The sequence below is a fragment of the Solea senegalensis genome, linkage group LG18 (assembly GCF_019176455.1).
Source record: "Solea senegalensis isolate Sse05_10M linkage group LG18, IFAPA_SoseM_1, whole genome shotgun sequence".
In the NCBI taxonomy this organism is placed as follows: domain Eukaryota; kingdom Metazoa; phylum Chordata; class Actinopteri; order Pleuronectiformes; family Soleidae; genus Solea; species Solea senegalensis.
This window is the reverse complement of record NC_058041.1, coordinates 7,031,755-7,047,140: the sequence shown is the minus strand read 5'-3', so window position 1 is coordinate 7,047,140 and position 15,386 is coordinate 7,031,755. Positions and strand designations below refer to the sequence as shown.

The 15,386-nt window shown below is 40.7% G+C and overlaps 1 protein-coding gene across 2 annotated transcripts in view; it reads right to left on the bottom strand.

Annotated features, from left to right (window-relative positions):
• Positions 1–15,386, bottom strand: part of LOC122759348 (corticotropin-releasing factor receptor 1-like) — a 53,685-nt gene that overhangs the window by 23,376 nt on the left and 14,923 nt on the right. For both annotated transcript variants that reach the window (XM_044014148.1, XM_044014147.1), the window contains exon 5: positions 5,843–5,925. In XM_044014148.1, coding sequence (XP_043870083.1) covers positions 5,843–5,925 — 83 coding nt within the window. The remainder of the gene's footprint in view (positions 1–5,842; positions 5,926–15,386) is intronic.

Below are 15,386 nucleotides of genomic sequence, written 5' to 3'. Positions count from 1 at the left end.
CATGGGGTTAAGTGTCTTGTGTCCTCAAGGGCACATACAGACAAGCAGAGCCAGGAATTGAACCCACAACCTTCCATTTGAAAGACAACCGGCCCTACCACTGAGACACGACGGCTCAATCTCAACTCCTCACTTTTGTAATACCTTTTATTTCTAAAACATCAGTACATTTCATATCAGAAAATGACTTTTGATACTTAAGTACAGTAAATGTCATATACTTTAAGACTTTTACTTCAGTGATATTATAAAAAAGTGACTTCAACTTCGGTTAAAGTCATTTTCTGGTAAGATACTTGTACTTTTACTCAAGTATCCCTTTAAGGTACTTAAAAGGATAAACTGGTTGTACTTGTACACATCTGGGTTTTAGTCAATTAAGCATTTTGTAGTACATTTTAGGGCTGCGACTAATGATTATTTTTAGAATCCATTAATCTGTTGATTATTTCCTCGATGAATCGAGAATCTTTTGTCCATAAAATGTAGTTAAAATGTTGAGATGTCGATCAGTGTTTAACAAACCTGGAAATCATGATGTTCTCCAATCTCTTCTCAGTTCTAATGATTATTTTTGGCAAATGGAGCAAAGAAATCAGAACGCTGGTATTAACTGTTAGGGTTAGGGTTAACCAGTCTAAAACCAATGAATCGATGATCAAAACAGTTGATGATTAATTTAGTCATCAATTGACAATCAATTAATTGAATATTCGTTGCAGCCCTAGCTCATTTTAATGGAATTGTTAATTGTTAATGTTCTCTGACCTGTTTATAGACAAAATGACAAATTGATTCAATTGATTGGCAGATTAATCAATAAAACTGAACCACAGTCTATATTTTAAAGAACTTCAACTGAAAATGATATTATGTCACTGGGTCTATACTTTTACTTTATTCTTATCTTACAGTTTAAAAGAAAAAAAAAATCAAATAAAAGTGGCGACTAAGTTGTGTCCCTCTGTTGCAGCATTTTTTCCCCAAACAAGGACCGTCGATTTTCACCCCCACTATCACAGCTGAGTCATGCTATAAAGGGATCATCTCAAGGGTAGCACAGCAAGACAAATGACTCCCCCACCACACAATACTCTTTCAGCGCACATAGAGCATGTGAGCATTAATACAGACCTGAGGGGAAGAAAGAAAAAAGAAAAAAAAGAGAAAGAGTCAGTCCTGTAATGAAGAGTGCAGGAGTGGCTCACACATCAGGACATAAATCAAGCAAACAGCAGGTTCTAAAATAGATCGCAGAGCCGAGAGTCGAGCCCGAGATAAGACCCACCCACCACTCGCCTCGGTCTCACACAACGCGTGGGCCACAGGAAAACCAAACCAAACCTGATCCACACACACACATATCATACGTTTGGGGAAAAAAACATACTTTTTTTTTTCTCTCTCCTTCTCCTTAAACAAACTTTAACAGTGAGCTTTTCATGCACTGACGGTTGGTTTCACTTCCTGCTCCCAGTGGGACCGCAGAGAACCTGGTTCAATACAGGCTGAACTTTAAAGGGAAGCTTCTACCTCCATCCAACCAACCCCACCTCCACCCCCCACATGTCAATCACACCGCTGCAGCCTCCACTGCCACCTGGTGATTTATTTCGGCTACAAAAGAGTGAGTGAGGGGAGGGAAAAAAATCAAATACACATTTTTAAAAGGTCAGACACTCTGCATCCATCTCCTGCAGGGATCAATCAGACATCGGACTCTGAGAGAGAAAACACTGAGGGAAGGTTCTCAGTCATTTTATTATTTTGTTCACACTCACTCACAGATCTATGGAGCTCCGGTGTTAAATGTAGTGCATTAGTTGGACTGTTTGAGCCAGCACGTATGAATCTTAATCCTGCTATATTATGAATTGTATATTACTAAATTGCTTTGCTAATTACGTTGTGGTGGTGTTGATGGATTATGTTTTTTTCTTTTTAATGAATGAATAAATGAATGCTACATTTATAAGTGGATAATGTTTTGATTCATCGAGGTAAATCGAGCACAATATTCTCACTGAGTATTTCACCACTAAGAGTTTATTGTGTTAATGTTAATGTTGAGCTGTTGTGAATTAGTTTGATGCTAAAGTTATTTCCAGCACAAAGTCTGGATTACAGAGATGAACTGTACAGCTTCCATGTAGATGAGGTGATTATAGGAATTTCCCTACTGTAACCATGGCGATTAGCTCAGCTTAGCGTGAAGACTTTTATATTTGTTCTGTTCTCTATGAGCATTATTCTTATTCATATTATTCATATTATTCATATTATTATTAGTCATAATAATGCTGGGTCTCGTATGTGTGTTGGTTATAAACTGGTGGACATAACAGAAATGAAACCAAACATGAGCTCAGTCTCTGTCCTGCTGTTGTGACGGCTGTGAATATTATGTATTAATCCTGTGCTAAAAATAGTCTCCGGCAAAAGCACTAGCTACTAGCTTGTTTTTTAGAATGACTTCAGCGTCCAGCTGTTACAGGAAAGTACTGAAAAATAGTTATCAGCACTGTACCTGGACCTGCTGAGGTTCACGGAAGTTCAACGCATATTCAGATTCAGCAGATGATCCCATCAGGCCAAACAAAAGAAAGACATTAATTATATTAAGACATAAAATGACTTCACTGGTAATTAAACATTGAGCAGTCAGTAAATTTTCATTAGCGGGCTGCAAACCCTAACTATAGAGCTGAAACAATTATTACTAAATGAATCATCAACGATTTTGATAATCGTTGAATCGGTTTGAAGCTATTTTCGCGATTAAAACAAGATTTCAGCCTCTTAAATGTGAATATTATAATAGCTGCTAAGCATTCAGCATCGTTAAAAGAAGAGCAAAAATCAAAGAAACTAAAGAAAAACAAGCTTCTCCAGTGGAAATGCATTCAAATATAAGGAAATAAAGGAGAGGCAGACATGCCACTGCTGATACGTCAGTCTCTCTCCCTCACATACACTTTGCTGGTGGATATTTAATGTACATCATTTTTTTATGGTCTGTTATTGTCGCCTCTCGTCTCATGGCGCGCCCTAAAGCACTTTCCCCCTCAAACTCTGCTGCTGCTGACGTCCTAAAATCAACACAACAGGTCCAATGTTCAACGTGAGAATAAACGCAGCTTCTTATTTGTGCGATGTTTTCTATTTGGATTGGTCGCTGTTGTACATACAATATTTTTTTTATATGTCATCCTTAAATAATTAACAGTATAATTATATGTTAATCAGTTAGAAGACCTGGGTTCTCAACTCGGTCAGAACAAGAACCTTTCCGCATGTTCTCCCCGTGTGTGCATGGGTTTCCTCCCACAGTCTAAAAACATGCAGATTTTGTGATTTGGGTAAATTGGATACTAAACTGACCATAGGTGTAAGTGTGAGAGTGAATGTTTGTCTGTCTCTGTGTGGCCCTGTGATGGCGACCTGTCCAGCGTGTACTCCGCCTTTCGCCCTATGTCAGCTGGGATTGGCACCAGGGATTGTCGACCTTCACGCGAAGGATAAAGCGGCAGAAGATGGATGGATGGATATAATTAGGGCTGTTGCAAAGACATCAGGTTAAATAAAAAAAATACCTTCAAATGAGTCTTTCTCTTGGCAATTATCGCGATGAAAGTGTTTTCAATTATTCACGGACAGAAAACAACAGACACTTAAAAAAATGGAGGCAAAAGACTTTAAAGTGAGGATGTGCCGTGTCTCCAAGTGTGTTTGCACAATGCATAATCACTAAATCAACATACATGTAAATTTACTGCGAAATTTGAACAGTATTATACTGTAAAATGCAACGCCCTCTGGAAGGAAACCAAGTGTGATCACAGCACGAGGAGAGAATGCCAGTATTACAGGAATTTACTCATCTTGAGAAGAGTAAAAACAAAACTAAGTGACCTGCCAGGACCTTGTTAGCTATCGTGAACAACTTTGTTGTCATACATTGTTGATTTTACACTTTGGAGGATATCTGCCAGCCTTATTGCCGTCGACAGCACGCGTGCAGTCACAACTAAAACCTGCTCAGCCTTCTGTCTCAGACGCCCAGAGCTGCTTGGAGTGGGAAAACTTACTGAGTAAGAAAAGCCCTACATAATCTGCGTTAAACTATCAAAACATTAGGGGATTAGATGCAGCGTTCTTGCCAAGAAAGTAAAAAGAGATAATTGTGACACTTTGGCCAATTGAATTTATTTTCCTGTCTTTTCGGACACTGTTGTAACAAAAGTTGATGAAAAGGTTATCGGAGCAAATATCAGCGGTTTGTCACAGCTAGAATTAAAACTGTCGCTGGTGAGAGGATTTTACTTTGCTGCCAAATGCAGTGATGTGCTGGGAAAGACTTCTTATTTTGTTAGGCCTTTGTAGAAGTGACCTTAATTAACCTCGTGTGGTTTGAACCCATCAGAGAGTTAGCTCGTGTGAGTTCTATAATAAATAAGGTTAAAAGTATACGCCGCGGAGAACGTGGAGAGCAAGAGGATCGGGACGTTTGGTCAAAGAAGGAGGCGACATCAGCGAGTCCTCATGTCTGCACTCGCATTACGATGCGCATAAGGACTATAACTCCCTCACTCACACTGAGTTCAACAGAGATCAACAAAACAACACAATGAAAACTGTCCCTTATTCATAATTATTAGCATCTTTAAGATGGTGTTGGCACAGTAACAGTAACATTCTTTAAAACCTACAGTAGATTTGAATAAATAGACAGTAATGTACTGCCAAACTGTAAATGTACAAGAATATAAGCCTTTTTTTTTCTTCCCAGGAGCATCACGTACTGCCGCTCTGTCGCATCCCTCAGCGTCGCCTTACAGACACAAAGGGAATCCACTGTTGTTGTGATCATGTGGGCTCTACGTGCATCCAACACGCAGAGCCCACGTGATCACAACAGGCGCTGCTGGATAAAAGTGCTGGAGCAGAATGGACTGCTTGTATCGGAGCGCTTATATCGGAGATTTTAGATGCAATCCGATATAATTTTTTGGCTGATATTGCAGCAATATCCGATCAATATCGGATTGGGACATCCCTAGCCCTGTGCGTCTCTTCCAGACACGGAAATGTACCTCGATTGGCTGAGGGACGTGAGAACGGGTTCAGAATACAGTAATGTACTGCACTTTCATTTCCACTTTCATGTTCTGTAATTGTAAAATACAGTAAGACACACAGTCATTAGCTGGTAAAACCTTACGATGAAAGTTTAAAAGTGTCTAAAAATATGTGTCCGTGGCATCTACAGTGCCCGTGACAACACAACAGGCCGATGGAAGCTGGAAAGAAAGAACAGCAGCAATCACATCCGATAAAAATGCGGAGCACAGCGGGAGTCTCCATCGCCGGAGGACAATGCTTTTCAGAAAAACAAAACAAGACAAAAAGAACAAGAAACGACTTCTGCCTTCTCCGTTTCTTTTGAGGAATTCACAAACTGAGCGGAAGTGAAATGGCTTCAGGATGACGAGCAGATTTGTACAGAAGTGTGGGTAAAATGACATTTAAAGCCGCGATAGCCGTGTTTGTTAAATGCTAATTCACAGCGGTCAATGTGCATTTGATGCTGATTCCTTCATGTGTTCCAATGTGTATGTGTGTGTGTGTCCTTCAGCTGCTGCAGGCTCTAATAAACCAAACTCCCCCCCACCAAAAAAACATATTTACAATATAAAAGCCTTGGGTGAAACAGCAGCACTCATCTCCCACTGCTAACCTTGTATTTGCAGTTGGTTACAGATTAACACAGGGAGCTATTTCATGCCCTCATGAAAAGCCCCATTAATCAGGACCTGAGCACACAAACATACTGGAGTCTTACCAAATCGAGTATGGGCGTGCACATGGAGTAGTTGCCCTTCAACGCCCACGTCCCGTTTTCCAGACATTTCCGATAGACGTTATCTGCACAGAGAGAGAGAGAGAAGAGAGTATAAAAACGACTAAAAACGTTAGTTGTGATTTTGTTTGTGTTGAGATTTTTTTGCGTCTCACATAAGTGAATATATACGCAAGATGTGAGATCCTGCTGGCAGCGTGACCTTTTCCAAGACATATCATTAGAGGGAAGACTTACGAAAGCTGTGATTTTTCACACGTTTGCTGTCAGGACAATGTACCACCCTCTCTGCCCAAGCACTGTGATTATTCTTCACATTTTAGACGCCAACCCCCAGACCAAGCTCATCCAATGACCAGGTGTTCGGCCCGTGTTTCTCCAACAGCAACGTCGGTTTCAAGCTGTTTCACAACAGACGCTTCCCACGTGTTTTTTGTGGGGGGGGGAAACAGGGTCGAGCAATTCTTCACATAAACGCTCCGTTATTGGCAACTTTGCCGCAAGCTGTGGCACTATTAAAAGGTATATTTGTAAAAAGAATTCAATCACTTTGAATCGACAGAGAGACTCTGACTGGGGTGAAACAGTGCACACACACACACACACACACACACACGCATTTATTTTCTATTAAAAAGAAATCATTTCTGCACACTGAAGGATAATGGGTCGGGTGCTCGGGAAGGGGGACGAATGATATTATGTAAAAAAAAAATGTTTCCAATGTCAAAGCACTACATTAAAAAAAACACATTAACATGACAGAGTTTAAATCATCTGTAGCATATTTCACATTTAGTATTTCTTGAAACTCATCGAAAAGGGGCTCATGGGGTACATAAATGAGGTCGATTGAAGAAGAAAGGAGGAGAGGTCAGGCAGGTAAAGAAATGAGGCCACTGCTTTTATGCTGTGAATAAAACATTCAAAGGTGACATTTGAGTGCGGATTCATTTAATGATTAGCAACGGCGCCAATGTGAAATCAGTTCCCTGGTGATAATACAAATAAATTGAAGTGAGCAGGGATCAGAGAACTATATTCTGGATAGTTTTTGGAGGGATTATTTCATCTTCACATCAGGATTGCTGTCTCTGGGTTCGAAGACACTGCTGACAATCAGCAGTTGGAGCACGTTCACATGTGACAGCCAATTATTGGTCCTACCTGCACTGAAGCATTTCTCACTGACTTATATAGACAGGTCCGACCCTGTTCTCGAGATGGGTCGCCTTCACGGGTCGTCAGGCAGAGCAGATATGGAGGAAAAACCCTGTCTCTATCCTTCACCAAGGTACAAGCGTAAAAAATAAACAACATGCAAACACTCCTGCATGGAAACACAGGAACAGAAAATACGACCACTACGCACATTACTGCATCTGTTTTGCCGCTGTTAGAGATATTATAATATATGACATCATTAAACTGCAGTGTAAGCTACCAACTCATTTCCAGCGATATCCAGGGTCACAACCTCTCAAGGGTCACCAGATTAAGCTGCGGGGTCATTGGATAATTAGTTGAACAGAAAGGGAAAAAGAAAAACCTGACTTCGGGAGCACATCTAATTTTGGATATTGGACCATTTGTCAGTTATTTTAAATGAAAGTGACATGTGAAAACATTTTGAAAGTGTAGGTCACAGACAAAAGGTCGAGGACGACGGCGCACAGATGTCTCAATCTGAAACACGATGAGACAAAAGAGTAGAGAGGTGGGGTACAGTAGAAAGACTCCTGTAAGTACCTGGAGCTTATGGTTAAACAACAGCTCCTGATTACATCACTATTATATGCTATGCTGCAGCAGAGTAGTCTTTCAGTATGTTTCCATGAGCTACAGCTCTATTTAACTGGACTACTTGTCTTTGTCCCAGTAAACGAGGTGGAAATTGATTTACTGAATAAAGTACGTACTGTACTAGTTATAATAATAACCATAATTGTTATTTAATTATAATGATAATTTCTCCTTTCTGGTTCATCTTTCACATCACAGACTTCAGCTGGCAGATAGATACTAGCATAATGGGTGTCATTTTGTGTCTTGTTGACATTCTTTAACTTCAAAAACACTTCATTTCTTAAAGGAATGCTTCACTGATTTGCATTTAGCTTTGTATTACTAGAATAGTGTTAGTACTTTTGAAAAATTGTGCTTCCAAACCTCAGTTTCCCCTGAGTCCAGAAATTCTTTTCTTTGTTACGTGCTCATCAGTGACTTAGTCCTGTTAGCCTAACTGTTAGCAAAGATGGCGTACACTTTGCTAACTGTTATGCTAATAGGACCAAGTGTCACTGGTGGACACATAACAAAGAAAAGAATGAAGATATCGCTCAACGGGGGAAACTGAGGTTGGAAAACACATTTTTTTCAAACAAAACCCTTCAGTGTCGTGTTGTTTTCTTCTCACGTGAACCAGCTTCTTCTTTTACCTCCGGGTCAAAGGAAGAGTGGCGTGCGTTCCTGCTCAAATGAAATCAGTGCCGCCGCGCTCAGTGATTTCTGTTCAGCCGGAAAAAACAATCAGCCGATCGCGATCATCAACGGTGGCATTAAGCGCGAGGAAAAAAGCCAGAAACGTTTGGACGTGGCTGAACCAGCTGCTCAGGTTAGCGCCGACTCACTTATGCTCAAACAAAAGCTACGACATTCAATTTTTGTAACAATAACAGCTGATCACATGTCAACATCTAACGATCTAACATGTCCTGAACTATCTTCACTAATTATTTTTATTTTTTTTACAAGAATAAATGCAAATGATAACACAAAGTCCTATTTTATTCCCTGATTGTAGTCTGCAGGTGTTCATTTATGCATGAATGTGTATATTTCCTCTTTTATGTAACTTTTTATTGATGTGAGCGCTCAATTTTTATTCTTATAACATCAACCTGCCAAGGAACTACAGGCAGAAATTAGCCCGTGGCATGTTAACGTTTATTAATATGCATTGTCCCCTATTTACATAATTGTGATTAAAAAATAAAGAACTGCTAGGATTTTACACAGACTGAAAAATATGTAAGTCTGTAAGCATCAAGTCTGTTAGTGTTTTTGTTTGCTTAGTTTAGTTATTGTGTTAGTTTAGTCACGTTAAGTTCATGTCACTTTTGGTGTGGGTTTGATTTTCACTTCCCCTTTTATTTTGGTAAATGTCATGTCTTCCTGTCACGTGGTTCCATCAGTTATTTTGACACATCTCCCCTAAATTCCCTCTTGCACTTCACCTGGTGATCCTTAAGTAATCACTCACACCTGCCCTTCATTCCCTCTCCCCTATATAGTGTCCCCAGTTCCTTTGTCATTTGCCAGTGTGTCGTTTATGCTCGTAGAGTTCACGTCTGATCCCAAATTTGTTTTGTTTGCCAAGTTAAGTCTTGTTTGTTCTCCTGTAAAGAAGTGATTTTGATTTCTTCTAGTCTAGTTTAGTTCTTTCCTTCTGTAAAGAAGTGATTTTGTTCTTGCCTGCCATCTCAAGAGAAAAATAAAGTCTCTTGAATCATTTGTCGTGTCTCATGTCTCGTGTGTTTGGGTCCAAGCAGTGTAATCTCCGTTCCTAACAGTAAGTTGTTGTTTTTTTAACCGTATTATTTGATGCCACTATTCCTTTCATGCTTTACTACCACCTACCCGTTTCTTTGTGTTTAAATGTCTTTTCTTTGCACGCACAGTTACACAGTAACATCTGGCATCTTGGATATTTTTGTAAACATCCCCATCGCCATTACCACACAAGCAACGCTTTTAATCGGTGTATTTTAAGCTGTAAAAACACCAAAGGGATAGAAGAGCAAAAAAGCAGACAATCATCTATCTAATGTGTCCACATTAGTGAGTGCTCATACTGAGACGGAGGCGGATAAACCCATAAAATGCATGTTTTAATATTTTTTTTTGGGTAGGGTCAAAGATAAAAACAGTACTGGGTCACCTCGGTACAATAATGTGAAATGAGTGGGGGTAAAAATAGTATGTTGACAGAGTGGGGCTGTCATCCCCAATTAAGACTACCTAGCTGGTGATATTCCCTAAACCCCAAATGCAATATCCTGGAGAGCTTTCAAATTTGTCTGTGGAGAATTATGTCAAAAGTGGAAAGCTGAGATTGACACAGTGATGGAGCAGTGGCTGTGTATCACTAACACAACTCTATTTTAGTACTTTATTAGTTTAGCATTCATGGCCGCCGCCACCGAGAGGGGTGTGTTTTCTTTAATAACGCGAGACGTTGCATCTGCGGTGGCATAGTTGCATGTCTTCATAGTTCTGATGTGAACTCGCGTCTTTAATATTCGGGAGAACGATCCCTTTTCACTTGTACCCAGCAATATTAAAGTGTTCCCATAAGTCATAACTGAGAGTGATTCACATGACACTGAGACACAGAATTCCCTGCTTGCTTAACCCTTATAGCACATTCCATTTCTATGATAAAACACAGTGTATATACAGAGGAATGTGCAAAAGAGGGTCTTATATTGTTTTTTCAGCAAAACCAATTGGCTATCTTGCAAAATATAAAATGAACCACAACTTTGACTCAACAACACATACAAAAACTATTACAAAAAATTTGCATGCAGTGCATTTTGTAAAGCCTCCATATGTGACCTATAAACAAACACACACACACACCCCAGGATGTCCATATAAGGAGTTGCCATTATTCCCACAGCAATTTACCGTGAGAGCACTTACGGTTAAGATCATGTGACGGGGTTGGCCGGCACCCACACAAAGAATACAAGGATACAGTTTGTTTTCCCATTGACTTACATTGAATCAGAGTTCTTTAATCAATACATTCGCCCCCCTGGTGGCTAACTAGCTGGGCTTCATTTTTTTCAAACAGGACAACTATGTCCATTTTCATATACAGTCTATGGTGAGAATGGAACCATAGCCATGTGAGCCTTGTGATTTGTTTGCGTTTCCATAATAGAAAATAGAAACAAAATAACTGGCCCCAACTGTTCCATTTTTATATAATACCCTTCCCTAGGGGTACCAGAGTCATGGTACAACATGGGTGGAGCTAGACCCACGACACTCAGCTGATTGGGGCGACAGAAAAGCGTCACCCCCTTGGGTTTGGTGTTTCTTCAACAAACAGCCACAGACCGAGGAGAGCTGCTGGATGTCCTCCTTTGTTGTCTGCTGTGTTGTTGCGTTGAATGCAGTTGTTGTCACCGGAAAAACGGCGCGCTACGTATCTCGCTGACGTGGTCATCGGGCACAGTACACACCCCGCCAACCAAGTAAAGCGAGCCTGACTTGCATGAGGGCTTTACCGTTTCGAACCTTATCATACTGTACCAAAGTGAACTGTACCATGATACCATGATAGGGTTATAGTAGAGCCTTAAAGATAAATTAACAGTCTTCATGCTAACCTACGATATTCCATACTTTGCTCACAGACATGAGATCAATATAAACTCCCTCACTCGGCGAGACAGCAAATATTACATCTCAATTAATGTTGAATTACTCCTTTAATGGATCACTTTAAGTTAATCAAATGTAAGCGGCGATAATGTGATCATGGAAGCGTTTGCTTGGTTAAGATTGGACTTAATGAGGTCTCTTGAACCCCCAAAGTCTTTCTGTCGCTTGCTCTCTCTCTCTCTCTTGCCCTCACTCTCACTTTATGAATATTACAGAGCACACTTTCACTAGCACATGTACTGTAACATGACATTCATGCATTACATGCATGGATAACATGAAATTTCATACTGTGCCTCTCCTTTATTGTCGTAGTGCACCACAGGAGTAGGATTCGCCTTCAGTCCTCGGAGAGGTTGCAGGAAACGGGGCATGGACGGCGTCATAAAACCCCATTTGCATGTGTCACAGGGCTCAAGGTCCCCTAAAATATCTGCTGACTTCATCCGGAGGCTGCTGCCAAACGGGTGACTTGCCAGAATCGACATCAACATCTGACACGTTTGCATTTGGGGCATCGCAGTGCTCAAGGTAGATTTCCTTCTGCACCATATTCATTTTAATCTCTGATTGGTGACGGCTGGCCATTGTTCTGTTCCTGAATGTGTGTTAAAAATGGCGGCCGGCGTGTGCCAGGTGCTAAATCCTCCCCTTGGAAACAGGAGCTCGACATATATGCGGATGGAACACATGGCAACCCTCCAAGCTCTTCTGGCTATATGATCCTCTTTTCATTTTATTTCCTCACACTGCAAACACACAGCTTAGTAACAACCATGACTGAACAGAGGGATTTCTCTGCGGGGTTAAAAAAAGGAAAGACCACAACAGAGCAGAAATGTATAGCTGTAATTGCACGCCCCGCACGAGCAAACGCGCTGACCCACATTTAGTCACACGTGTTTAACACATCAACACGTCAGATCAATGGCTGCGGCTAAGAAGCTCCCGCCTCTGTAATTAACAGCAGCATCAGCAGGAAAGAAAATGACACATTATTGTTATTAATATTATTATTATTATTATTGTTGTTGTTGTTGTTGTTATCGCAACAGAAGAACAAACTCCAAAGGTTTCTGGCTCTGTTTCATGCTCTAATATTTATTTTACCCTCATTACACAACCCCACAGTCAGTACTTAAATAGTTATGATCTGAGATTAAAAAAACAAGTAGACATGAGAGAGAGAGGGCAGAAGAAAACCCTGTTTCCACCACACACTGCAGTTCAGTACAATCTGCACCCGGCCGGCCCACGATAACACAGTGGTCCAGCAACTGTGCTTTAGAAACAGACTCAAGGCTTTTAATCACATTTCCTACTACAAAGTCTGTCCATATGATTTCTTTTCTTTCACTACTCCTCTGCATTCATTCATAACCGATTAATCTGTCGATTATTTTCTCAATCATTTATTCCATAAATTGTCAGAAAACGTTAACGTTAAACGTGTTTGTCAAACCTGGAAATCATTTTTTTGGTCCACAAACCAAAATGGTTCACTTCTAATGTTTCTTTGTTCTACGGAGCAAAGAAATGAAGAAAATATTCACGTTTAAGAAGCTGAAACAATCAGAAATCTAGTATTCATCATGAAAAAAATAGTTGACGAGTAACTGTTTCAGCTCTAATTCATCCATCCAATCAATCGGATTATGCTTTTAAATGAATGCAGGAAGGACCTCTAATGTCTAATGTTACACTTAAAATTATATTTACTATTATTTAAGAGTCAGAAGACACTTTTATCATTCATTGGTCGTCTTTAAATTTCAACACTTTTAAGTGGGTGCCTGAATACCGAGGCTCCACCACAAACGACTCTCTTCCCTCTCGGCTCCAGCCAGAGAAATTAACTATTAAAGTCTTAAAAGTGGAGCAGTTTCCACATTTTCTTTACAAAAAACAAAACGGCAAATTTCCGGTTTCACAGTTTCACGTGTGATCTCAAAGCATGCTGCCCTGGCAAAAAAAAAGGAAGAAGAAGAGAGAACTATGTACTGGAGAGTGGTCTTCAGGGCACTGAGGGGAGTGAAGCCAGCTCTCACGCTGGCTCCATGTTCTGGCTCCCCTCTCGTTTGGCACTGAATGAGGAGACGTCTCCGGGGTTTACTGTGCGCAGTCTGTTTTGAAGCGAAGTCAACAGAGAAAAGAATCCTCTGCTTATCTATTAGTAAGTGCTTAAAAAACACACACGACAACGACAGGGTTATGTGGATAGAAGGGCTGAAGAATTCGGGAAAATGTGTATAAAATCTGTCCCATTTTGAAATGAAAGACATTAGGGCCCTTGACACGTTTTGATTTATTACGTGTCCATTCAACTTGGATTGCAATTGTGATTTAGTGCAGTCATACACGTATTCAGCAGTAACAATAGTTTCCCTCCTTAAACCAAAATCGAACGGTCCATTAGCCCATGACTGATAAATCCAAAATCAAAGCACATTTAGCACACAAAACATTTAGTTTTTCCTGCTGATAATAAAGAAATATGTTCAGTCCATGTAGAAAACAAAAGTGTTTTTAGCTTTGCTGACTCACTGAACCAAATGCTGTAATAATAAAATAAAGTAAAATGCTGCATCATCATGAAAAGAGGGTGCATTTTCAGAACCCTGGATTGCAGATTACACTTATTAATAGATTCTATCCATCAACCTAGTGGAAATATCGCGATTCTGGGGCAGAGGAAAAAACAACAACCTCTATTTAGCCATGTTTGATAGCACATGATGTTGTAATAGATCTTCCTCATCCGAAAACCTTGCACAGGAACAAGGGGACATTTGTTTCTTTTACTCTGCTGCACCTTTTATGAGCAGCTGCAGTGATGGATGAACGTGCTGCCTGCAAAAAGCAACACATTTTCCATTTCCTCACTTGTCTTCACACCAAATCATACGAGACAAGTCGGAGACATGATAATAAATCCGCGTCGTGCGGACGTAATGAGGCTCCTGTCTTTGTATCTCTTTGTCAATGTGCATTTTCTACAACACGTTATTATTATTATTATTATTATTATTACTACTATTATTAAGAACGTCAAAGTTTTACCCCAAAAACACAAGAAGTACCCTGACACAAAATGCTGCTCATCACATCATGCTCAGATCTCCCCCTTTTGCCTCTTTAATATTTGATGTCACCCATCTTCACGCTCACATGGATTCATGAGGTCATAAGCGGCACATGCTCTACCGCGCCCATGCTCGATCAGCAAAAAAAAAAAAAGGAAGATGCACTGCGTTCTCTGTGAGTGAGCAGGAGGGCGAGCCGGGGCGAAGGCTCCGTCACCCCGATGACCGCCAGCACTACACTCTAAATAAAACCCGTGGCCGCCTCCTCCTCCCTCCTCTTCCTCTCCACACAGACAAACTTAAGACGCTGCCCCACACACACATCTACAAACACATATCTCTCTGGGGACCATTAAGGGAAAGTTAAGCTTGGCTACAAATGGTGAAGGGGGGTTGTGGGGTGTGAGACGTACAAGACACTCACGACTGAGGCTGAGTCACAAACCCGCAGGTGGGGTGGGAGGGGGGGGGTAGACAGCAGCACCACAGGCAGGCACATGTCATGAATCAGTGGTCTGGACATCTGTCTTCTCCTCTGTGCATATTTGTTTGGTGCCGCTCGAGATATCGAGGAGTTTGTATCACTCGCATCTGTCGCTCCCACCGATAAGTCTCCGGCAGACGGATTAACTTAATTGCATCCTGACTTTTTAAACGACAGACCTGGATGTTTTCCAATCATTCGTTTCTGACCATTCTCTCTTTCTCTGAGCTCTTCCTCCCCTCACCGTTGTTTGTCCTCAAACCTTAAAGTTTTATACGGAGAGATGCTCCAAAGATCCAGTGAGTGCATAAGCCTGTTCCCCAAAATGTCAAACTACTCCTCTAAGGATAAAGGGTTAGACGTTCATTTTTGGACATGAAAGTCGCGTCCGTGATTAGATTAAATACATAATCTGACGTGACACTCAAAGGTTGCCGATTGCTTCGTGGAAAACACATGACCGTTGTTGAAAACATGGTGCGGCGTCAAACTAATAATTTTA